The sequence below is a fragment of the Conger conger genome, chromosome 2 (assembly GCF_963514075.1).
Source record: "Conger conger chromosome 2, fConCon1.1, whole genome shotgun sequence".
NCBI lineage: Eukaryota > Metazoa > Chordata > Actinopteri > Anguilliformes > Congridae > Conger > Conger conger.
Genome location: NC_083761.1, coordinates 70,460,820 through 70,485,857, shown reverse-complemented (window position 1 = coordinate 70,485,857; position 25,038 = coordinate 70,460,820). Strand labels below are relative to the sequence as shown.

Here is a 25,038-nt window from a genome sequence, read left to right as displayed (position 1 = left end):
ATCCCTTTAAAATGACCTGTACTGGAATTCCAAGCTGGTATTTTAGGGCCATCAGTTCATGTGGTCACAAGTTCTGCAAATGCGCTTTTAATTCACGACCGGTTGGCATTAATCAACATACGCAAATGGTTATGAAAAAAAGTTCACGTTTGACAATACATATACATTTACACATCGATGAGTGAGGCCCAATGATTGTGCTGAGAATGTAGAATTGAGAAGATGGACATTTGTGTGGACAGTAAAAACAGTCTGCGGCTCTGAGGGCCAAAGCACTCGAACAGCTGAGATGGAAGCTGCCGGGTTTCATGGGACACAAACAGAGATGCAAATGGAGGGACGCCATAGACTGAAATAATTCTTCAGTTCGTCCTCTGTTCTCGCACACATTTCCAGAGTGGAGTCAGAGAGCCACTCCACACCTCCTCACACCAGTATCTCCAAATACCCTCACACCACCATCATCATAAAACACCCTCAAAATAGCGTCTCCAAACACCCTCTCACCACCATCATAAAACACCCTCAAAATAGCGTCTCCAAACACCCTCACACTAGTGTCTCCAAACACCCTCACACCACTATCTTGAAGCACTGTCAACACCACTATCTCCAAACACCTGAGCACCACCATCTCCCAAGCTGCTCCTGACTTTCAACTGCAGAGATCAGTTTCGGAAATAAAAAAAAAAACAGAAAAAAGACAAAATAATTATGGAGTAAACAAAAAGCCTTTGATGTTGCATATTGTTTTGCTCCCAACTGAAAAGCCTGCAGCTGATTTAAAAAGACACAATCTTTTTATCAGGAAGCTTCTCATCCTCTCAGGAGAGGGCTCAGAGTTAGACACCGGGCTTCCTGCCTGTGCTCTATACCTCCAGGCGTACAGCTACCCTGCCCAGCGGTTGCTATGGTGACCTACCCACCAATACACAAATGAGAATATTCACTTTCCACAGAAATAGCACAAAAATACACTTTCAAAAGGGCTCTTTTTTCTGGGTTATTTGGTTTCAAAGAGATACACCCACTCACCACGCTGGGAGGGTTGATCCCTGTGCTCTGTAGGAGACTTGGGCTCCTGGGGGAGCCAGGGGGAGTGGCTGAGGCAGAAGGTGGCCAAAATTAAGTCACTCTACCCTTCACAGTCCCATTTTGGGATCGGGATTGTGACCTGGATAGGGATTATGTTTGGAATGAGGACCCTGATTAGGATAAGGGTTATGATCCCAGTTTACACTAGGGTCGGGTTCAGGGCAAAGATAAGGGCTAGGGTTAGGATCAGGATTGTGAGTTGGGTGATGCTTCAAGTTAGAACGAGGGCTTCCCGCAGCAGGTCAGGCGTGGTGAGCCAACCCTCACACCGGCAGCGTTAGCGGGAATGGATGGCTTCCTCTAAAGAAGCCTCCGGAACGACGCGGCATTAGCTCGGTTAGCGCTCCGGACCAGCAGGGGGAAGAGGAGAAGGGCTCCAGCTGCACTCTGCCTCAGTAAGCGTAGCATTGCCCTTCAGGCTTCGCTGGTTGTGGATATCCACTGCAACAGAAGCTCAAGCACTCTCCAGCGCTTCACCGAGCGGCGTGCCCGTCGTTCCAGACCCTTGCCGTTATCCCCCATAATCGCCGTAAGCCCCCCCGGCCCCCTCCCCCCCCCTCGGCTTTCCTCTGCCCTCTCTCAAACACACACAGTCAGCCAGACAGACAGCGGTTAAGAACGAAGAAGCCTCGTTCTCAGACAATAATCATTACGGACGTAGATAACGATAAAAGCGCGGCTCACAAGGCTCTTTTGTAGTGTGGAGGGGAGGAGGGGGGAGGGCGGACATAGCAGTTTAAACGCTCAGCCTGAAGTCGCAACAGCAGAGCTGGCAAAACCCACATCAAAAGGCAACTCATCATCAGACTGCCCGTTTGATCAGGTGCGGCCAGGCTTTGCCAAGCTCTCCAGACCCCAAACCAATCTGTGCCACATGACTGGCTCACTGAGCCTGGGGACGCAGGTAAAGATGAGCTTTACATCAGGAGTCTGGGATAGAGCTCTGCAGCCAACTGTCATGTGAACTGCTGTATCATAATCAGTCGTAAGTCGTGACTTTCACATTAATCAATGTTTATGTAAAAATGCTTATTTTGGGCTGTTTTTGCTTTCAACTTCATTTTGTAGAACGATAACTTGCCATTCATAATCTGTATGTCATAACGCGAAATTAGTAGAAATATAGTGTTTACGATTTTATTTTATTATTTTTAAAGATATTTTTTAGGCCTTTTTCAGCTTTATTGGACAGTATAGTATAGAGAGACAGGAAGAATGGGAGCGAGAGAGAGGGGAAGACGGATTCGAACCGCCGACATCGCGGCTCGCAATGAGCATGCAGTCAGTGCTCTACAGGCTGCGCCACCGAGACACCCAGTGTTTACGATTTTAAATGCAAAATGTCAAAGTGAAAGTAACGCCAGATACGTGCATTGTTTGGAGGCTAGCCAACTTGTCACTGTTCACCAGTCACGAAAAACCAAATCAGCTGCGTCCGTGGCTACATGTTAATATATTTGTTTTTATGGTCTGAGGAAACCAAGGTCTTGAGGAAGTGTCAAAAGAAAATGTTTAGAGTAAAAATATAGTCTTAAAGGGTTTATACATAAGAGAACAAGTTATAGCTCCGGAATTTCCCCAGTCTCCGAGCTTCATGGAACTTTCACGATTAAACTTTGAAGCCATTTTTCTGAAAAACATAGTTTTGGTGGCAAAATTAAACAGGTCACTCCCTTGATCTCTGGAGTAGAGAGACTTTGGTATAATTTCTATTAGTTTCTAAAACTCAAAATACGTTTTGGGGTCAATAAGACCGGGCGAGGTGGAAGGTGGCCAAAATTAAGTCACTCTACCCTTCACCCTGTTTGGGATCAGGATTGTGATCTCGGTAGGGATTATGTTTGGACTGAGGACCCTGATTAGGATAAGGGTTATGATCCCAGTTTACACTAGGGTCGGGTTCAGGGCTAAGGTTTTTGATAGAGGATTTTGATAGAGCATGTTACATATACCCACTGAACACTTCCAAATGCAGCGTGGGAATTCAGAGATTCTCCATTACTCTGCATCACAGTTCCACACAGTACAGCAGCACAGCGTTCACGGTTACAGCATCTCGGACAGATGACATTTTACTGAACATCGTACAGGTTTCCCTCTAGGCTTGGTTTTGTAAATGTTGGTTTTGTATTTGCAGAAATTATTTGCTTATTTGTGTTCATAACTTTTTCTCAACCAAGGAAGACATCAGAGAATGGAAATATGTCTTATTTGGTTGAACTGTGGAAGCGAACAGCTTTTCATATAAAAAGCACATTCAAACACGAGAGAATTTCCCTCCATTACCACAGGTGAAGCCTCAAGGTGTGTTGCACCTTCTGAAGTTGATCCCAGGGGACGACAAGGAAACGAGAATAAAATGGCGAATACAGACAAAAAACTCTATTGTGAAGGTGCGAATGAGGCACTGCAGGAAAGCGCTGGCGTATGGGTGCTGTGGCTGTTGGCTGGGGCCTACAGCTAAAGCACCTACTCTAGATCAGCGATGGGCAACTCACTGAGAGTCGGTGTGTAAGCAGGATTCTGCTGTCACCAGTTACCCTGGCTCAATCAGCTACTTGCACCATGACCGATTCACTCGTAAATTAGACCACAAGAAAATGCTACAAGACTGTCGTTCAACTCATGGAATGTGGCTAGAAATGGCAGATCATGTAAAAGATTGGGCTATTAAAATAATTAAAATCAGAAGTTGGCCTAAAATCCACCCCTGCTCTAGATGCAGTGATGCACCCCACGGTCTGGAATCTACGACCATGACTGGGTGTCCCGCAGGGTAAATGCATGCTTGGCCACAGCATGGCCCAGTGAATGGGGGTTTGATTAGGCAGGGTGATGTCTTCCTTGTAGGCAGCTGCAGACTGTTTGTGCCAGTTGTGAGACTTGAGGATAACATAAGACTGAACTGCATGGTCCTCTAATGACACACAGGCTTGTCTGCTCCTGCCCGAATTCAGAGGACATTACCGAATATTTGAAGAATCCACACACGCGTACTAATACGATGACAATGTCATGTAAAAACATGTTTCCAGAACTAGAGCCAAGCTATTCACATAATCAGGAAAAGGGTGTACACAATTCAGTGCACGTGTGTCAATAAATACACCTGAATACATCATACATTTGGCATGCAGAATTATTTACGACCGGTTTCACACGCACAAACCTATGTTTCCTGCTGTACATTCCTTAAAATAATTCATCCCTGTCAGTCATCCGACTAGCTCAACGGAATGTGGTGCGTTGCATCATCTGCTAATGAATTCACCATCCATCACTGTGCCCACAACTTAATCACAGCCAACTTTCAATTGCTGGCTGTCAGTAGCTTATTATGCGAACATCTGAAAGATTAAGCTCATGAGATAATGAAATAAGGCACTTTACGCCAGGTTCCTTTGCCTTTGGTGATAAAAAATAATTACCTTAAAAGGACACCAAATGCATTTCTAAATTCAACATTTGATATTTTAATTAAAACAACGTAGCAGACATCTTTGCAGAATTGTGTCATTTCATAGAATTTGATGTCTGCATTTTAAATAAACCAGCAATTAATTAATTATCTGTAATTAGGACGTAACAAGCAGAAACACTTATCATGATGGTTATACAGGTAGAGTGAAGAGGCTTGTGATGCATATGTGATGTCAAACAGCCACTCATCTAAAGGAACCGTCATGTGCAGTCATGATTCAACCACACAGTCACAGACCCACAAGGGCCATACTCCCCAGGACCCACAGTGAGAGGTACAGACATACACCATGAGAGGTACAGACATACACAGTGAGAGGTACAGACATACACAGTGAGAGGTACAGACATACACAGTGAGAGGTACAGACATACAGTGAGAGGTACAGACCACATAGCGAGAGGTACAGACCCACAGTGACAGGTATAGAGGCACACCGCGACAGGTAAAGACACATAGTGGGAGGTACAGACCCACACAGACAGACGTACAGACCAGCATCCCATCCCCAGTCACCTTAGCCTTGATACTCAAATCCAGTGATGCAAATCCTGCTGCAATTAGAGACCCTGTAGGGTACTCAAATCCACACTTAATGCAGGGCTGGTTCAGGCAGGTTTGCAGGTAAATGTTAAGCCTAGACAGGCTGAAGGCCCGTTTTCTCTGTCAATCTTCTTCTGATGACCCTAAATGGGATACATGGCCTATTCTTGTCATTATGTAATGTTAAGTTCCTATATTGCCTTTTAAATACACTCAATGATATGCTTTATTTAACAATGTTTTTTTCAAACTGCTGTGTTGACCCGTGTCGGCTAAATGACTATAATGTAACGTAATGTAATGTAATGACCCTATTGTGTGAACCTGCAACGGGACCGTGGCGTTCGATTTAGCAGTGCACTGATGCAGTGCACCCTGGGACTGCATGACAGCGGTGCACGGCTGGCTGCCTGCCGCTAACCCCCTTCCTCTGCACAGACAGCCCCAGCCTGGCTGCGCTCATGCCTTCGTGAACAGGAAGGAAGTGAGCAGTCTGGAGGTACACAGCTGAACTGTACAGATAAATGGGGCCCTGCGTTTTCACCAGCCAGAACGCATGGCTTTGTAATTCAGTCCTCCGGCGACAAGATGCAATTACAGCCTCCTAATGAATCCAGCCATCGAGTAATATTTCATTATCCTCTTCCACATTTTCATATTAATGCACCCATACTCAATATACAAATATTTTACTAGCACCACCAAATTATTTGTCGAAACGGTGATTTCTGGCTTTGAACTTAACCCTTTCGGTCCCAAGCCCAGTATGAAGTGGTTCTTCCGAAAGCCTAAAGCTGGTTGAGAAAGTTGAGAAAGTTGAGACAATTTAGTAAGGTTTTAATAGGTGCTATAGTATAACAGTTATTTGGTTGAAAAGGTATAAGGTTCGTATGATATTGGTACTGTTGAATATCTTGGGCATTCCAAATTGTTGAGATAGCAGTGACAAATCTAGAGAAACAGAAGTTCTGTTCTCATTATTATTTCATATATATATATATATATATATATATATATATATATATAATAGTTCTCACTGAACTCCAACTTTAGAAACTGTGAATATAAAGATAAAAGAGAATAATCATCAACAGTTCACGTCATTGGGAGTAAGCGTCATGGAATTAAACCACCCAGTTGTGAAAATGCATTCATGCAAAACAAATGACAATCTACTTAATCAGCTCTCAACGTATAGCTCGTGACTGTGCCATGCTGCATTCGTACAAGACCGAATTACAAGCTACAAGCCCCAGCAGCTGAAATCCCGGAGAAGGAAGAAACCGTTTTCTGTGTCAGAGCCGTAGGGATAAGGTGACCGGTACACCTGAATGGTAGTGAATAACCCAGAATAAAAGATCCTCCTCCAGCTCGCTCCGTGAGTAAGGGACAAAAGAGGAAACGGTTAGCGCCGCCCAGTCAGGTGGTAACTCCATCGGAAAGTAGCACAGACACCGTCGGGCGAGGTGTCTAAAGCTACGCCACAGCTCCGGGCCTTCTGACCCTGAGCGGAGACAGAGGACACACCTGGCCCTGCGCTATTAACCACGCAGGGAGAATCCTCACAGGAGTGCATTGTGGGGAAATTTTTTTTGTTTTTAATCTCTGTGTGAAGGAAGTAGTTTTATAGTGTGAAACTGCAGTAGACTGTACCGATAGCAGGTAATTTTTCATAGCTGTTTTGCAATTATAGCATAATAAAATTGTGTGTGTCTACCTTAGACTATTACGTATTACTACTACTGTAGTACTAATTAAAACGATAAATCCTCCACAAGGCTTTATTACGCATTTAAATGAAAACCTACTTTGTTACAATGCTATGTGGCTACAGCGTATTGAAAATACACGTGGCCCCGATTCCTCAGTAATGGATTTAATACCCATTAACGCTGCAGGGAAACATCTTTATGCCTCCCAGTGCTGGAGCCGTCCTCACTGCAGTGCGAAAGGTGCGCGCTGGGGGAACATTCCGGGGCTGGCGGTTACACGTGTGTGTGTGTGTCTGTTCATGACTACCACAGCATTGTCCCGAGCCCGTTTCCTGCTCCTGCAGTCCTGAGGCAGGCTCACACATTGGAGAGGACTGAACTGTATCTTGTATGTGAGACTTGGAGGGGGGGGACTCCGGACCTCAGTCAGGAATGCAGACAGCCAGTTGTGAGTTTGGGGGGAGGGTGGCAGGGGGCTGGTTTGTGCATGCTGACTGCAGGCTAACTGCTCCATCCCCAGCCCCATCAGGTGATTGTGAAATCACCTCCTGGCTGTTTACACTGCGGATTCTACTCTGGCCAGCCATGGCTCAGTGTGAATGTGATTTACGGCCCTAGATTGCAGTCATGACTGACAACCACAGGCACAACTTTAAAGTATCACCCAGCCCTTCAAAGGCAATCAGCCCTTTCATTATCCACTCACTCACAGGGTTTTTGAAGTTACCCTTCAGTTTTTAAGTTATTTATTTTAAACTCTTTTTGCTGAAGGGACATATTTAACATGCAGACATTGTGTGTGGTAACCGTGCATGGCAGAGTAAATGTGTGTAAGTTCATTATTGAGGAATACACGTGTGTGTGTGTGTGTGTGCTTGTGTGTGTTTATGTGTATGTGTGCGCGTGTGTGTATGTGTGTGTGCACGTATGTGTTTGTGTGTATGTGTGTGCGTGCGCACGTGTGTGGTTGGGCGAACATGCCTGAATTTGTGTGTATGCGTACACATGTGTGCGTGTGTGTGTATGTGCGTGTGCATGTATGCGTTTGTGTGTATGTGTGTGCATGGGCGTGTGTGTGTGTGGTTGGTGAACGTGTCTGAGGTTGTGTGTGTGTGTGTGTGTGTGTATGTGTACATGGGGGGTTTGAGTGGAATGTTAAAAATGCGCTAAAAGCAGCTGCAGTCCCACTGAAGGCCCTCTGACTGGGCAGCGTGGGTCAGGGGAGGAAAAACACTGCATTCCTGCGAGTGCGTTAATGTGCAGCCCTGCAACAACAGCACAGCACCTCCCCACGACCCAGCACAGAACCTCCCCACGACCCAGCGCAGAACCTCCCCACGACCCAGCGCAGAACCTCCCCACGACCCAGCGCAGAACCTCCCCACGACCCAGCGCAGAACCTCCCCACGACCCAGCGCAGAACCTCCCCACGACCCAGCACAGCACCTCCCCACGACCCAGCACAGAACCTCCCCACGACCCAGCACAGAACCTCCCCACGACCCAGCACAGAACCTCCCCACGACCCAGCGCAGAACCTCCCCACGACCCAGCACAGAACCTCCCCACGACCCAGCACAGAACCTCCCCACGACCCAGCACAGCACCTCCCCACGACCCAGCACAGCACCTCCCCACGACCCAGCGCAGAACCTCCCCACAACCCAGCGCAGAACCTCCCCACAACCCAGCGCAGCACCTCCCCACAACCCAGCGCAGAACCTCCCCACAACCCAGGGCAGAACCTCCCCACAACCCAGGGCAGAACCTCCCCACAACCCAGCACCTCCCCACGACCCAGTGCAGAACCTCCCCACGACCCAGCACAGAACCTCCCCACGACCCAGCGCAGAACCTCCCCACGACCCAGCACAGAACCTCCACCACGACCCAGCACAGAACCTCCCCACGACCCAGCACAGGCCTCAACACCCACTCAACATGCACAAAAACAGCTATCTGTTACGGTTACTTTGAGTAAAATTGAAATACTCTATTTGAGTAACGTAAACCCACCATGTTCCAAACACCAAGTTAGCTCACCATGTTCCGAACACTGCAACTTTCATTACTAAGAACAATAAAATTACTTCCAGATCAGCTTTGGTTTTTGTGTGTGTGTGTGTGTGTAAAGTCCTTCTTTTTTCATAAAAACTAGGTACGAGTCACATACGTGGTCCATTTCAGCATACAGTGACATGGTAACAGTGCTCCACTGTAACACTGTGGTGTGGAAGCTGGGGAGACCGAACCAGGCAGGCTTACACGGCAGTGTTGGGACCATCGTATGAGAAGAGACAGAGCTCCATTAGCTGGGGGGTAATGAGTAATTCACTCAAGCTCATTTGAGACCGGCCCTGTGCTGGGCCCACCTCCCTCTCTGAGAGCAGATCAATGCTCTCTCTGTCAGCCTTTTCCCCAGGGCTGCGTCCGCGGACAATGGCCCTGCTGTTCAGACAGGAACCGCCACTTCACAGACCCCAAACCTTCTCCGTGCGATGCGGCCCCCGCCCCGCCGTCGCCGAAACACCGGGAAACGCTCACCTCTCCTCGCACGTCCTCTCCCCCCGCGACGCGCTGTGGCTAGAAGACACCTGGGGTGTCACACCATCAGCCACGATATGCTGCCAAACGCTACGAGCCCTCTGTTCTCAGCCAGCGTGTGTGAACACATCTGACAGTGCAGGAGGGGGACCCTTTCAAATGCGGCCAAGTGTGAGCGTGTTACAGCTAAACAGACCATTTCTCCTTCCTAAGGCAGCTCAGTGCACTCCACCTCTCTCTCACACACACAGACACACACAGACACACACAGACACACACAGACACACACACACACACACACACACACACACACACTGCTGTCAGCGAGCGTGCCGGCTCTATTCATGCAGGCTCCTGGGAAGAGACAGACAGCTCCAGCTTTCACCTGCGACTGTGAGGGTGCGTGTTTTTACAGGTCCCTAACAATGCAGCGGGAAGCAGAGGAATTCCTATTTCCGTCAGGGTGTGCGATGGTGGTGAGGGAGAAGGGATGGGAGAGCGGGGGAGAGGGAGAGAGGGGGGGAGCGGGAGAAAGGGGAAGAGGGGAGAGATGGAGAGAGAGGAAGGGGGAGAGGGGAAGAGGGGGGAGGGGAAGAGGGAAAGAGGGGGGAGAGGGAAAGGGAGAGAGAAAGGAAGGGGGAGGAGGTGACCTGCAGATCGGGTCCTGCATTCCGTACACGGGACAGCTCGACAGGGGGAGGGCTGACCAACACAGGTCACCTGACTGAAATGCCAAACTGGCCACGACTGTACATGCACACACACACAATCTGTCAGTCATCAGTCCTCGGCGGTAATGTGTGCTAGCGCACAGCGCTAACATCCTGTTCTTTGGGCCTTTGGAGCGGAGATAATAACCGTTTGTGTGCAGTGCTCAACCTGGTGCTGTCGAGCACCTGGAACAGCTGCAGAGAGGTACCTGCTCCACCACCTCCTCCTCCTCTAACCCTTCTGTAAGCCTGCCTCCCCCCAACCCACCCAGAACCCACCCACCAACCCACCCAGAACCCACCCACCCTTCTGCATCCCCCTCAACCCAGCACCCTCTGTAGCAGCCGCTAAGCCTGCCCCTGTCCAATAATCGGGGATTCCCAGCGGCTTTCATTCCACAGGGAAGAGAGACATCAGGACCATGACGGACCGTGTCATCGCTCTGCTCCCGTGACGCAAGACACACACACATTCCACCAATTAGGATCTTACAGCACTGAGAGGAGCAGGGAGCGAAAGGGAGAGAGAGGAGAGAGAGGGGAGAAGAGAGGGGGATGAATGAAATGGAAAGGCACAGCAGTGATAGGGGCGTGCTCTGAGACACAGGGCTAAGGGGACACGTGTGGGGCTCAGACAGAGAGGGGAGTGCTCTGAGACACAGGGCTAAGGGGACACGTGTGGGGCTCAGACAGAGAGAGGAGTGCTCTGAGCCACAGGGCTAAGGGGACACGTGTGGGGCTCAGACAGATAGGGGAGTGCTCTGAGCCACAGGGCTAAGGGGACACGTGTGGGGCTCAGACAGAGAGAGGAGTGCTCTGAGACACAGGGCTAAGGGGACACGTGTGGGGCTCAGACAGAGAGGGGAGTGCTCTGAGACACAGGGCTAAGGGGACACGTGTGGGGCTCACAGAGAGGGGAGTGCTCTGAGACACAGGGCTAAGGGGACACGTGTGGGGCTCACAGAGAGGGGAGTGCTCTGAGACACAGGGCTAAGGGGACACGTGTGGGGCTCAGACAGAGAGGGGAGTGCTCTGAGACACAGGGCTAAGCGGACACGTGTGGGACTCAGACAGATAGGGGAGTGCTCTGAGACACAGGGCTAAGGGGACACGTGTGGGGCTCATACAGATAGGGGAGTGCTCTGAGACACAGGGCTAAGGGGACATGTGTGGGGCTCAGACAGATAGGGGAGTGCTCTGAGACACAGGGCTAAGGGGACACGTGTGGGGCTCATACAGATAGGGGAGTGCTCTGAGACACAGGGCTAAGGGGACACGTGTGGGGCTCAGACAGATAGGGGAGTGCTCTGAGCCACAGGGCTAAGGGGACACGTGTGGGGCTCAGACAGCTCGGGGCAACGCACAGCGAGCACGGCTCCAGACCGGCCGACGCCCAGACGGAGCACGTCTGTGATGAAAATGTGCAGTCGCCTCTAAACGCAAATCCACAGCTAAAGCACAAGCCGACCGGCAGACACAGCAGCCAGAAGTCACATTACACGCACTTAGACCGCTATCTGTCACTCCTACACTGGATCCCTCACTTTTCCACTCAGAAAAAGTGACACGAAATATCAAACGGGTTTCCGTTAAGCCCCTGCTGATCCCCTCTTCTGACGGTGGAGGTCCTCAGCGGGTCGGTGACGGGTGTGTACGTGTGTGTGTGTGTGTGTGTGCGTGCGTGCTTCATCTATGCCCAAGAATGATGATCCTGTGTATTCTACAGAGCCCCTGTCACTCACGGAACCCGCAACATTGCCATGTTCAATTATTTAGGTAGGGTTAGGAGGCGGTTTATCCCATTCACACAAGTTTCCTACACATAAAATTTCCGTGTTGAGTCGTGACATGATATGACATGACCGTTCCACATAGATTAGGCAAGTCTATCCCCCGAAGCAATGCAGGACAAATATTAATGTTATGTACAGTAGCTGATCTTTAAAACGGCCAGATTTCCTTGAATAATAGGTTTTGGCAGAGATGTAAACCCAATAACAGGACACAGTTGAAGAATAATAGCTTTAAGATAACTTATGGGCTTCTAGGCTATAAGTTAGCTCAGTTACAGGATCCTAAATATCTAATTCGATAAACAATGTGAAGGGTTATTATTCTCATTATATTACTTATTTATATACATTTCTATAATCGTATATGAATTGTATGAATGAGTGAGCAACTGTGTGAACCAGACACAAATATCACTCAGTCCGGAAGGTTACAACTCCTACAGGCCTTCGGCATTACTGAGAGGGCAGATTCAGAGCAGCAGACTGGTTATTAAATAAATTGTGCCAGAAACAAAAGGTCTCGCATAAGAACATCACAACCTTAAGCGAGCTTTATCCAGGAATGTGGCTGCTTTTGTTCACACAGAGCCACGGTGGAAGATCTCCGTAAATGGCTCTGGGTCCCATCCCTGGAAATCGGAGGAACATTGTACACGGAAAAAGAACTCCGACTCTGACATGCAGAATCAGCAGAACATTTATAGGTTACGATGCATGTGTAAAAGGGCCTGTGTGCGCACACACACAGTGCTCATTAACTTAACCAAAGGAGAGGCAATGACAGACACACACACACACACACACATACAAACACCCATACTGTCACCACACATACTGCCACACAAAAGTACCAACCCTGCTACACACGCACACGCACACACACCCACACACACCTACTCATGCAGACACACAAAAACACCCACACACACACAAGTACCAACTCCCTCTCTCTTTCTGTCTCTCTCACACCCACACACACCTTCACTTCCACACTGAGGACCCCCCACTGCCAGAAGAAGAGAGAGACATGTTTTCACACGACAATTATTCAAGTTATAACTCTTCACATCACAGAATCTATTGGCATTTAAATGGGATGAAGCGCTTCAACAGGATCTAAAAATAAACTGCACCAGCAGGCTCATAACCGTGGCTTTTCTATTTTCCTGTGGGAGGCGGCTCCGATTTGTCTGCACGCTTGGTTAAGCATCCAATCAAATTTCTCATCCTGTTTTTAAATCTTCTCCCAAGGCAGAGAACTCACAAACATTAATTACCGTGCTCGGAAGAAAACACATTAATATTCATGTTAAAATTCAGACAACAGATTAATTTGTCTTTATTTGTACTTGCGCAATAGATGATGTCTTTAAGCACGCTCTGTGAATTGGGGGAAGTGTACTCACAGATAATTGGGGGGAAAAAAAAACAAAGGTAACACTCAATCAATCTCAATACTTCCACACCCCTGACACTTGCCAATAGAGGCAGGAAGAGGAAGGGAGGCTGGGCCAGGTCGGCTCTCCCACATTGTAAGTCCCTCCACACCAGGCAGCTCAACGACTAGGGTCAGGCCTGCTGTTTGCAGTGTCTCTCTTCTGGCACCCAGCGTCTGGGCAAGTGTGGTCCTCCCCTTACGCAGGGTATACCTCAGTGCAGAATGTCTCCGTCATTGTCCTACGCCTATCAGGCCGTCTCAGAGCCCCGTAAACCCTGAGACCACCTATTTAAGCCCCAGAAGGATTACCTGATGGCTCCAGGAGATAAATACAACCATAGCAATCGCGTGGCAATCTGCGGCGCGGTGAAATGAAGACCGGTAAACGCGCTGCTTTATGCACGGTTATGTTTCTCGCCGTCCTTGACAGAAACCCACGGTTTTAAAATTCCAGGCACTTATGTGGTTTGAACGAATGCTAATCCTCACGTTTGAAATGGAGCCAGAACGTAGCCCAGGAGAGCGAGTGGGAGGGCGGAAGGGGATTGGTGTGGGGGGGGGGGGGTTCTCAGTGGGGGCCACCTGCTCCGACGAGTTCTGACAAGACACCTTCAACTGCCCCTGCGTGCTGAGCATGCCGATAGCTAACCCCAAATCTCACCCTCAGAGGAGATCTGCACTGCGTCCCTGCTGCAGACATACACACACACACATTCTCACTACACCCCAGATACTCTCACACACATACCAGAGACATTCGTAAACACACACCACCACCACGCACAGGCAAGCACACTCCGCACACCTACAACAGACACAAAAACCCAGAGATACACTCACACATAAACCACAAGCACTGGTCAATTAAAGTACCCACACCTCATCCACACACAAACTCACAGGTACACACACGGGCCTACAAATGGACTTACTGCCAGCAGACTGACAAACTTTTGGGTATACATTAACAGAGCTACCTCCAATAACACACAAGCAGATTGTTTAAATAAGCAAATGCCAATACGCTTGCACACGTATAGAGGTACAGCGCAACTACTCGACTGCCTGTGGCAAGAAACCCAACCGTTATAATCGATCTCTCGCCAACAGAATCTAGGAACGAGAAGTATAGTGCAGGCTGAACAGCCGTTACCTCCTGAGCCTCCACATGCCACTGCTCATCACAGCCTCCTTTTCCTGTCTGCAAACAAGATTTGCATTTTACTAAAACAAGTTTGGGGAGGCACTTGTGACTCGTTATCACGTATTGGTTCTGCGCTTATGTAATCGAGCGGAGCCCACAGTAGAAACGGAATGAACGCATGCCTCCTGGCAAGGTAATTTCGCAAAGCTTAGCAGTCTGCTGGCACCCAGAAGTTGCATCAGAACAGCTTTAGGCGGACTAAAACTATAGGCGTTTGCAACTGCATTCATCAAAAAATAAATCACCACAGAGAGACACGTTTTACCACTGGCATCGTCGCATGTTTGGTAATCGGATATGTGCCCACACGCAGAGAGAGGCGATGTCGGTGGGAAGGTGCAGATGCATGACATTTTGGGAAACCCCCACGTTTAGCATTTAGCCTAGCTGACGACAATGAAACCAGGGCAATCACACCTTATTCCGATGCAGATGCATTTTCCCTGGGGTCCGAATAGCCTTAGTCCCCTCAAAGGCCCCAGTCTTCAGTACCGCATATAAAGACTTAAATGTGAAAGGGCACTCCTACCTTGAAGAACTATGCAGCAGCTAGATCCTTTCACCCGAAAGATGAGGTCTCCAAATACTGGCTGTACCTCAGTGTGGTCTCAATTCAGCCGGGACGAGCTAGTATGTACTCCTGCTGTGAAAGCCCTCCAGCTAAGATTAAACATCCAGAAACGAAGGCTTAACACAAAAAACAATGGGGGGGAAAAATGGCTGCACTTTTATGTAACAGTTTTGCCCTGCTTTTGGATTTTGCAAATAGTTGCCTATTCAGTTCCGTGGGACACCTTGGTGTGAAGATTACTGTATGAAAATGAAAACTGACTTCACTACTCACAGTTTAACTCCAGCATTTCCCGTTAGGGAACACCATGTGCAAAAGATGACGTCAAACTCTAAACAGTATCAAGCGGCTTTTGCAATGAAGGGTTTTGCCACAAAGCTCTCCTGTGGATGGGCATAGAGTAGCTGTTCAGCCATTACAGCCAGCATCAAGAACAGAGGAGCAGGTGTTCCAGCCTTCACGCCAAAGAGCAGAGCTGAACAGTGTCTGGATAGTTCATCAGGATGATGATGAAGAAGCAAGCCAAACGAGGTTTTCATCTCAACACCACTCAGAGGAAGCAATCTTTCACATGTTTAATCCTATAACTATATCATTTAGCATGTGGCTACACATTATGCTGTGCATTTCACTGGGAACTCACAATATTTTTAGTCAGCTCACATTATTATTTTAAAAATGGGCACTTTGCTAACAAGCAAGTAAAACAAACTTTTATAAACTGGCAACACAGTCTGTCTTACATTCCCTCCTCAGAATATGGCATAATAAATTATCAAACCCGTTGCATCGTGCCATTTTACAGAACATTAGCTACTTCATCCAATGCTTTTTGAAGCTCTGCCAAACTATTGAGCCAATGTGCTCTATTAAAAAAACATTTTATGGTGCATTTAACGTGGCGGTTTGATTGCTATTAGTTAAATGCTTTTGTGCTATATTGTAAATCATTAATCATTCTAACAAGTGACCTGTGGTTCCAGAGTTGTTTCTGTACATACTACTGATTGCTTTATATAAAGGTTGGCCGTAGCATTTACAACGTAACAGAACACAGCAATGTATCTGCTGTAACCTCCAACACCCCTGCGTCAGTAAATTAACTATAAACCAAACAGGGTTAATAAATATGTGTGCAGAAGGACAGGGTTCATCTTAATCATAAAACAGCTTGATGACTGGCCCTGGTTTGTTCCTGTCGTTGGTCCAGAAGTTTGTGCGTTACACAAACACTGAGAACTTCAGAGTGAACTAAATCCAAGTGACAACATGAGTATCATAATTAAAGATCTCAGCAGAACTGGAGTAAAACAGGTTGGAGAGGGATATACAGTATATATTTCTCTACATTTAAAAAATATTTTGAAATACTCCGTACTTTCACTTGCAGAGTTTCGGTGAGTAAGGTCAACTCGGTCAGTCGGACAGCTGTATCTGAAGATACGATAGCTGGATCCAATGATAGCGAGAGCGAGAATTTTCACATAGGCTATAGTATGCAATAGCATCCAGTTTGAGCAATTTTTCACACTGTCAGCAAAGATTAAAGATTAAAGGAATGAAGAAGGGGGAACAGCAATGTGTCGGGCGCTCCGGATGCCTGTGCAAAGTTAATTCAGAACAAGTGTCCTGCTTTTCAGTCACAAAGGACAGAGAGGACTCTCCAGACCACCGTCAGGGTCCACTGGGCACATGGGCAGGGCACACAGCGCACTCAGCACTGCACTGGTACAGTATAGACTGGCATTGCCCCAGCTCATGAGCCTGTCTGCATTGCTGTACCTGTGAACGCACAGCACAAAGGAATGTTTTGTGTGGCCTGAAGCCAAGACGGTGCAAGCCAGGTAGGCTTGAATGTGTGGAGGGGGGGGGGGGGGGGGGGGGGGAGAGAGAGAGAGAGAGAGAGAGAGAGAGACTTCCTGAAAAAGGCTGTTTGGGGAACGAGTAACATTGTTAAATAGTACCGCTAAACAAAAGCGTACAAACTTAGATTTACGGTTGCATTCACCTTAAGTTATAGGATCAACTTCGCTCAAAAGTAGGCCCTTTTATCAGAGTGTAATGTAGCATGAATGATAGAGAACCTTATAAATAACAGGAGGTGAGCCGCTGTTATGTCAGGAGAAGCCATTTCCTTGTTTATAATCACACTTTCAGGTCTAGCCTCATCAGTAACAAGCAGACGCTTTTTTTATAGTCCCACCTGTCGTCAAACTGAGCGGATTTACAGCTCTGAAGTGGCAGGCTATTGTGTGTGGGAGTCTGGAAACGGATTTTCTCTAGCCAACTTTCCCAGGCTAAACAAACAAAATGACATCTTGCAGCTTATTCAGACAGAATGAGAAAGGGCAAAAGCAAGAAGAAACAACTCTTCCTTGGATATGGTACCTCAGGTACAGAGTAATGGCTAATGTGAGGATCGACACAACAAACAATACACATGCAAAATAGGCAGCAAAAAATGCAGATGCACTACACACACACACACAACCAACCTGCAGGGTAGGTTTGTGCCTGAACATACAGGAACCATAGACCACCTGACCAACCGGGAATATAAACACTAGTATTCTTCACCTCTCTAGCTATTTCAGTTCCCCTCACTACATAACTACAATCACCTGAATTCCGTTAGCAATATTTTCAGAAAATGAAAAGTGTGTGTAAATGTTTAAGTGTAACTGCAACAAAAGAGCAGTGTGTGAGAGAAATATGACACAGAGGTAGACCAACTCGTCCAGCAGAAAGGACAACACCGGCGAGGAATGTCCCCCTGGCGCAGGTCACATCCATCATAAAAACAGGTCCTTCTCCAGGCACTGTTCCAGACCAACAAGGAACCAGGAACCTTTACCACCTATATCTTCTATAGAGGTCTTTATTGCAGAAATGCCATCAGTACTATGTTATCGACATTTAACAGAGCACTGCCAGTGTGCCACACGTACTCTGTGACCATGTGCCTGTCCGGTCAGAGCTAACATAACACGACACGACACAACACAACACGAGTGAACTCAGTCCTGTCGATGGCACCAAGAGGAAAAACGTCACCAGACAGTGCTTTTTCTTTCTGTCAGACACACCTGGATTAGGTTCTTAGTATTATGAAAGTATCTTAACCGCAAGAAGAGTTACAGCCTGCCAAGATGAAAACGCCAGAGCAGTCCCTTGATCTGTGACTTTTCTGTCTCCATTCCCGTGTTTGTTCTGAGCTGGGGGTTTTTTCCTCTAAAGCTCATGGGTACCTTAAAGTCAGCCCGGCAAGCCTGAGGCTCAATCTGGCTACTCATGACCCAGGCCGTGAGTTAAAATGCAGCATTTTCTTTCACTGTGACAGCTTCAGGCTCTCTTCGTTTCTTGAGGAGTCTGTGCGGGGGAGGTGCCAAAATGCTGTAGTAGCAAGGCAGTTACAGATTTTACACACGATAAAAACTGATCCCGTCCATCAGAACATCTTAAGCACTTTTAGCTACATATAATTTTATGGATTTACGTTTTCCATACATCACAACAAGCCACCCATTTCTTTTCCGAGGCGCTGAGCTGGTCTACAGGCTGCAGCTGCTTTGGATGAGCCCTCTCAATCTATGCCTTCAAATAATTCTGTCAACTCGAATTCTCAGGTTGTTTCATCTGCAAGCATTTATTCTAGATGCATCAATTGGTTTTACCAGATGCCTTTACCAACGCCCTTCCATTCACAGCAAGACTTGGTGATAAAAAGGTTAATGGGTATACAGCTTTAATGAGGTGAGAAGCACACGACCTTCAAAGATAAGCACAAGCACGACATATCGTTTATTTGACCTGGTGGACGGGAAACAGCACAGCGAGCACACTTGCTGTTCCATACTTACGTCCGAAACGTTCATGTACTTGTCAAATGGCATTAATTATAAAACTTAACAAAACCCGGGAAGGATTGCTTTGCCAAAAATCTGTATTACCGACCTTGCCTCATTTGCTGAAGTATGAACTAGTCAATGTGTAACTACAAATATCCAGTCGAACGACACGTGTGAAGACAACACTTTCTTATAGAGACATCAAGAATATAGTCTGATAGCTCAGGAAAGCTATTAGCGCACCTTCGAAAAAAGAGCGAGACATCTTCAGTTATTAAGGCTATTAGTATTATTATGCGTGAGTTGCCAGCCTACTTGGTGGTAAAGGATAAAATAATTCGGTAAACCACCGCATTTAATATGGTTTAAACTTCAAGACATACAGGAAACTTTAACAGTTAGATCACCCATGCACAGCTAAACTGACTTCCTTACCTTACTCGAGTCGATGGAGCAAAGAGGTCCGACTCAGAATGTTAAAAATAACGTAAAATAAAAATTTAAAACACAAAAATGCGTAACGCTAATAGACGATAAGCTCTGAATCTAATCCAAATAGTTGTATACAGCGTGTATGTACAAAGGGTTCCTCTGCAACAGAAACACCTGAGATCTTTGTCCGAATGAAAATCCAAAGTAGGCTATATTATGATCCAGATCTAGCATTCGCGCTGTGATGAATACACGCAACTTTTGAGGGAGCGTAGGTTATGATGTGAAATACGAAAGGTTTCTCAAATGCTAGGCTAGCCTAGCCTACTTCTGTCGCTTCTCTGGTCTCTCCCTCCAAGTTGGTACGTGTCAAATATTAACAGCGGCACGCCGCGCTTCTACAGCAGCCAGTCATACCTGACTGGCGTTCCTGTGGTCTGACCGGCCCACTTTTACATGGCTAATGTTAGCGATCTTGTTAAAAGGGGTGCTTTTTTTTCTTGTTATTTTTCGCAGGTGGTGACAAAACTACTGTCTTTAAAAATCCACGAAGATATTTGAAAAGTTTCTGGAAGCACGTTGAAGGCTTAAATTATGTTACTTAACGTTTGGGTGAGTGGGCTTAATCGAGCGGGCGTGTAGCCTACAATATTATTATGTAATCCAAAATAATGGTTTCGGCAGTAATAAAAGCCGATCACAATCTGTATCCATATATCCCCAAATTGCTTCAGGGCTTAGTTATTGGTTATTGTAACAGATAATAGATCAAACCCTGTTGCAACCACGGTATGCTAATTATTAAGGGGGGACAGTGCCTTATAACCTGTTATATTAGGCCAAGCCTGCTATTGCGTATATGCACTGGCCGAAACAGGAATGTAATTATTTTAGGATAAAACTGAACATCATATTAAGAGGGTCAACCACGTGTTACTGAACATAACCCTTATCATGCATGTCCTTAATATTGTCCAGAACGAATCCCCAATGGAGAAAAAAAACGAAAGCCCGGAGAATGGGGCTTCATCTCAGCGGCTGCGCTCAGGCAGAACGTCTGCTTTGAGGCGAGCATCGCCTTAGCCCGCATTATCCCGCTTGGTAAACTAATAATAATAGTTTAATTTTGAACCGGAGGAATTGCGTGGGTGCGTGTGAGAGAGCAGTCACGAGGGCGGTTCGCATTTCACGTCCAGGTGTCCGTTGTGTCGTCACGCAAAGACATTCTTTCAACTGCAGTGCTCATCCAAATCAGCAGCAAACATGCACAAGTCAATGCGATTGCTGTCCCAGCAGCATTCCTCGTTCAGTGTTATTAAAATTCATTTAGGGCTACTGGTTCCACTGTAGGCTACCCTGCTGAAAAATACAGCTGGTAGCTGGTTGACCAGTTAGACCAGCTCTTTTCTCGACATGGTTTGACCAGTTCAATTTCAATTAGCTGGTATTACAAGCTAGACATTGCTGGATTTTACACTAGGGTACTAAGTTTTTTTTCAAATAGAGAATATTGGCATAATGTTCGACCTTTCTCAGGATCAGCAGTATTTAACTGGCTTTTGTCGATTGGAATGGTTGTTGGATTCAGATCTTGCCTTATCTGGCCTTTTGTAGCAATGAAAGTTAGTTTACATTTAGAAGAGAGAGAAATATAACTAACATGCTAAAATTCATTCAGATAAAAAATTATTTCAGATATTTTCAGCCTTCATGTGTAGTTTTTATTTATTTAGTTAAAATATATATATTTTAAATATATTTTAAAGTTGTTTTCAGCGTGCTGGAGAGGGACACTCAACTCAACCACTGCCAATATGAAATGGTTGACTCAGTGAGGCTGTTTTGTGGCAGGATGCTTGCCATGCCAGTATGGATAGGTAGAGATGGATTTAACATAAAGGCTGTCCTGGCTGAATGAAAGTAAATATTGCAGTGTGTGAAGCGCTTGCTCTCCGAAGGGAATGGACGGAGTTTGGTGGGCTAGGCTACTTCTTGGTCCCAGCACAGGATAACAGACACCTACACAGACACGGTGTGAGAGAAAGAGGAATATAGAAGAGGCGGGGGATGAAATAGTGTGCCGTGACCTCCACCCCAGAGCCTCGCTGTTACCTATTGAATTGCCCAGACATTTTAATTTATTTATTTTTGTGCTTCACAGCATTTCTTTGTGCGCATCTGCTTTTTCGTCTGTCCTCGGATGAGTCAGCTGGTATGGAGTTGCGCCTTTGTGTAAACCACTGTAGTCTGTACACAGCTTGTGTTTGAGGAGTGTGTCTCTTTGTCAGTTTGTCTATTGAACGAGTTGTCTTTGTGCTAGTGTGTGCTCACACGCTGTCTGCTGGCCTCTGTAGGCCAGTCATGTGCAATATGGCTTTTTGTTGGCATGAGCTCAACCTTTGTGTGGTCAGCCTCAGAGCCTTTATTTGGCATTGAATTGCACAGCTTTGGTGCATGATAGTCCCACTACAGGTTGTATATGGGGGTCTGCTTTGAGATTTCTATTTATTTATTTACCTCTATTTCTAGTGGGGACCAGGCACAAGGAATTGGTTAACCTAGAGTTGGCAACAAAGTTCACCCTCATCTCTTGTGCATGGGCATGGCAATGATAATAGACCATCACCGATCAGCAAATACGTACACTCAGTGAGCAGATTATTAGGTATTTATTATTGGTGTTTTAGACTTATTGCTGTTTAGACTTACTTATGCTGCTGTAGCCTATCCATTTAGACGTTTGATGCATCTAAAAACCACCCTGTCTGGCACCAACAATCATTCCACTGTCAAAATTGCTTGGATCACATTTCCTCCCCATTCTGACATTTGGTCTGAAAAACAACTCAACCACTTGATGTCTGCATGCTTTTATGCATTTAGTTGCTGCCTCATGATTGGCTGATTAAATATGTCCATTAACAAACTGGTGTACAGGTCTACCTAATAAAGTGGTCATTGAGTGTTCTTGTGTGCATTATGTTTGTGTCTGTGTTGGAAGTGTTTGCAGCATGTGCTATATCTGTACATTCATTATGGCAGAGAGTTGTGCAATAATGTGTGAGTGTAACTACATTTCTGTCCTTGTATGTTACACAGACACAGGGTTCCCATGGCAACAACAAATCCACATTGTGCTCTTCATGGAGACCCCCTGTCAATAGCTATCAGTTAGGAAACCTCTCGCCCCCTCAGTCTGGGCAGACAGAAGAGAAAGGATAGCCAACGTCCCATTATCTCCACACCACGAAGAGATAAACATTTCTGAAGTCTATTTTTCCTTTCCAGAATTTTGTCACTCTGTTGTATGGTGTCTGAAATTGCATGTAGACTGCCTGGAATGGTGACCCTCTGGTCTTAAGGTCGCATGTGCAATTGCTGGATAGCGCTAGCCTCTTCTGGAGCATTTGCATAACCTTTCAAGGCAATTTGTTCCGCACACAGTGGGACCTCTGTCTCTCAGCATCACATGCGCTGATATTAATATGCAGAGCCGCAAAGCCACACTTTTTACATACACACACACAAACACACACACACACACAGACGCGCAAACTCACAGGAACCCAGCAGAGGTCATACAAAATCAAAACCACATTAAAACGCAACATGTACACTATGCCTGTGAAAACATACAAGCATACATGCATGCAGGTCTCATAGGGAGGAAATTCCCCCCGTCTACCCTGGTGAACAGACTGTGTACCTATGTGGGACATATATGTGCATACGTGCACCTGCTGCCTCTTAGCCTGCAGACATTGTGAAATAGCGAGGCAGCCCCTGCACCTGCGTGTGGCTGACCCACATCGCTCCACCTGTAGCAGTGTAAACGCACGGCATCGCTCCACCTGCAGCAGTGTAAACGCACGGCATCGCTGGACCTGCAGCAGTGTAAATACACAGTGTTGCTGGACCTGCAGCATTGTAAACGGACAGCGTTGCTGGACCTGCAGCAGTGTAAATACACGGCGTTGCTGGACCTGCAGCAGTGTAAACCCACGGCATCGCTCCACCTGCAGCAGTGTAAACACACGGCATCGCTCCACCTGCAGAAGTGTAAACGCACAGCGTTGCTGGACCTGCAGCAATGTAAACGCACGGCGTTGCTGGACCTGCAGCTGTGTAAATGCACGGCGTTGCTGGACCTGCAGCAGTGTAAATACACGGTGTTGCTCCACCTGCAGCAGTGTAAACGCACAGCGTTGCTGGACCTGCACCATTGTAAACGCACAGCGTTGCTGGACCTGCAGCATTGTAAACGCACAGCGTTGCTGGACCTGCAGCAGTGTAAACGCACGGCGTTGCTGGACCTGCAGCAGTGTAAACGCACGGCGTTGCTGGACCTGCAGCAGTGTAAACGCACAGCGTTGCTGGACCTGCAGCAGTGTAAACGCACGGCGTTGCTGGACCTGCAGCAGTGTAAACGCACAGCGTTGCTGGACCTGCAGCAATGTAAACGCACGGCATCGCTCCACCTGCAGCAGTGTAAACGCATGGCGTTGCTGGACCTGCAGCAGTGTAAACGCACAGCATTGCTGGACCTGCAGCAGTGTAAACGCACAGCGTTGCTGGACCTGCAGCAATGTAAACGCACGGCATCGCTCCACCTGCAGCAGTGTAAACGCATGGCGTTGCTGGACCTGCAGCAGTGTAAACGCACGGCGTTGCTGGACCTGCAGCAATGTAAACGCACGGCATCGCTCCACCTGCAGCAGTGTAAACGCATGGCGTTGCTGGACCTGCAGCAGTGTAAACGCACGGCGTTTGTAGCGCGGGACACGTCGCTGACGCACATGCAGTGGCCGGGCACGAGAGTGACCTGTGTGTTCACTTGACCCATGCGGGCTTACATCTCATTCTCCTTTGTGTGTCAGTGATGTTTCCTCTCATGGTTTTACTCACTATATGGGGGGCTGGGGAGGGGGGGAGTATAGCCTTTTGAATACAAATGAGCTCCTCTCACTTCTCTCGCTCTCCTGCTCTCTTTCTGTCTTGCTCTTTCCCTCACACTCTCTCACTCCCCTTTCAACTCTCTCCCTCTCTCTCTATCCCCCTCTCCCTCTCCCTCCCTCTCTCTCACACTATCTCCGTTTATACAGCTGCTGCATTGTGCATCGAAACACACTGAAGCTGGCAATTTCACTCACTTGATTAATTAGGCGGAGATAGCTATTTGAGCGGATAAATTAAGGGGTATCTGTTCGGCGTGTTGCTCGTTGAGGAGAGGGGAGGGGAGCAAGACAACGGGATCGCTGCCTGGGGTTATTTTTTAGCTCTTTTTTTTTTTTTTTTGTCTCTTGCTCGGCAGCAGCGGTGGACGGCGGCGCGCTTTAACTGAGGAGGAGAGAAAGGAGAGGAAAAGAGCCAAGCACTGAGCGGGGATCTGAGGGCTCGCTTTACTCTGAGAGAAAAAAAGACACCTTCCTCCGCCGGAGAAATGGCTTCTGCATAGGAATCCGCTCCGTAGCGTCCGGAAATCTGAGGTAAGACAATGGCTACGGCGCAAAGGCTGTCCCCTCCCCTCGGTGCTTTTGTTAGGACTTGGCGTGTGTTTCACAGGGACATTGTCTGGGACTGAGAGTTTGTGTTTAACGGGGTTTAGGGGCTTTTCCTCTGAAATATCATGTGCAGAAGTGGCTGAGTGGGTCCGGGCTGCAGCAGAAA

The 25,038-nt window shown here is 47.3% G+C and overlaps 2 protein-coding genes across 3 annotated transcripts in view; one reads left to right on the top strand and one right to left on the bottom strand.

Annotated features, from left to right (window-relative positions):
• The window catches only part of palm3 (paralemmin 3), a 35,079-nt gene extending 13,121 nt beyond the window's left edge, over positions 1-21,958 (bottom strand). Inside the window, exons 1-2 of the mRNA XM_061230497.1 lie at positions 21,953-21,958; positions 19,789-19,808 (exon numbers count right to left, since the gene is read on the bottom strand). Coding sequence (XP_061086481.1) covers positions 19,789-19,808; positions 21,953-21,958 — 26 coding nt within the window. The remainder of the gene's footprint in view (positions 1-19,788; positions 19,809-21,952) is intronic.
• Positions 21,959-24,512: 2,554 nt separating this feature from the next.
• Positions 24,513-25,038, top strand: part of LOC133121948 (phospholipid phosphatase-related protein type 5-like) — a 43,452-nt gene continuing 42,926 nt past the window's right edge. For both annotated transcript variants that reach the window (XM_061231538.1, XM_061231539.1), the window contains exon 1: positions 24,513-24,857. The gene's annotated coding sequence lies outside the window, so the exon portion shown is untranslated. The remainder of the gene's footprint in view (positions 24,858-25,038) is intronic.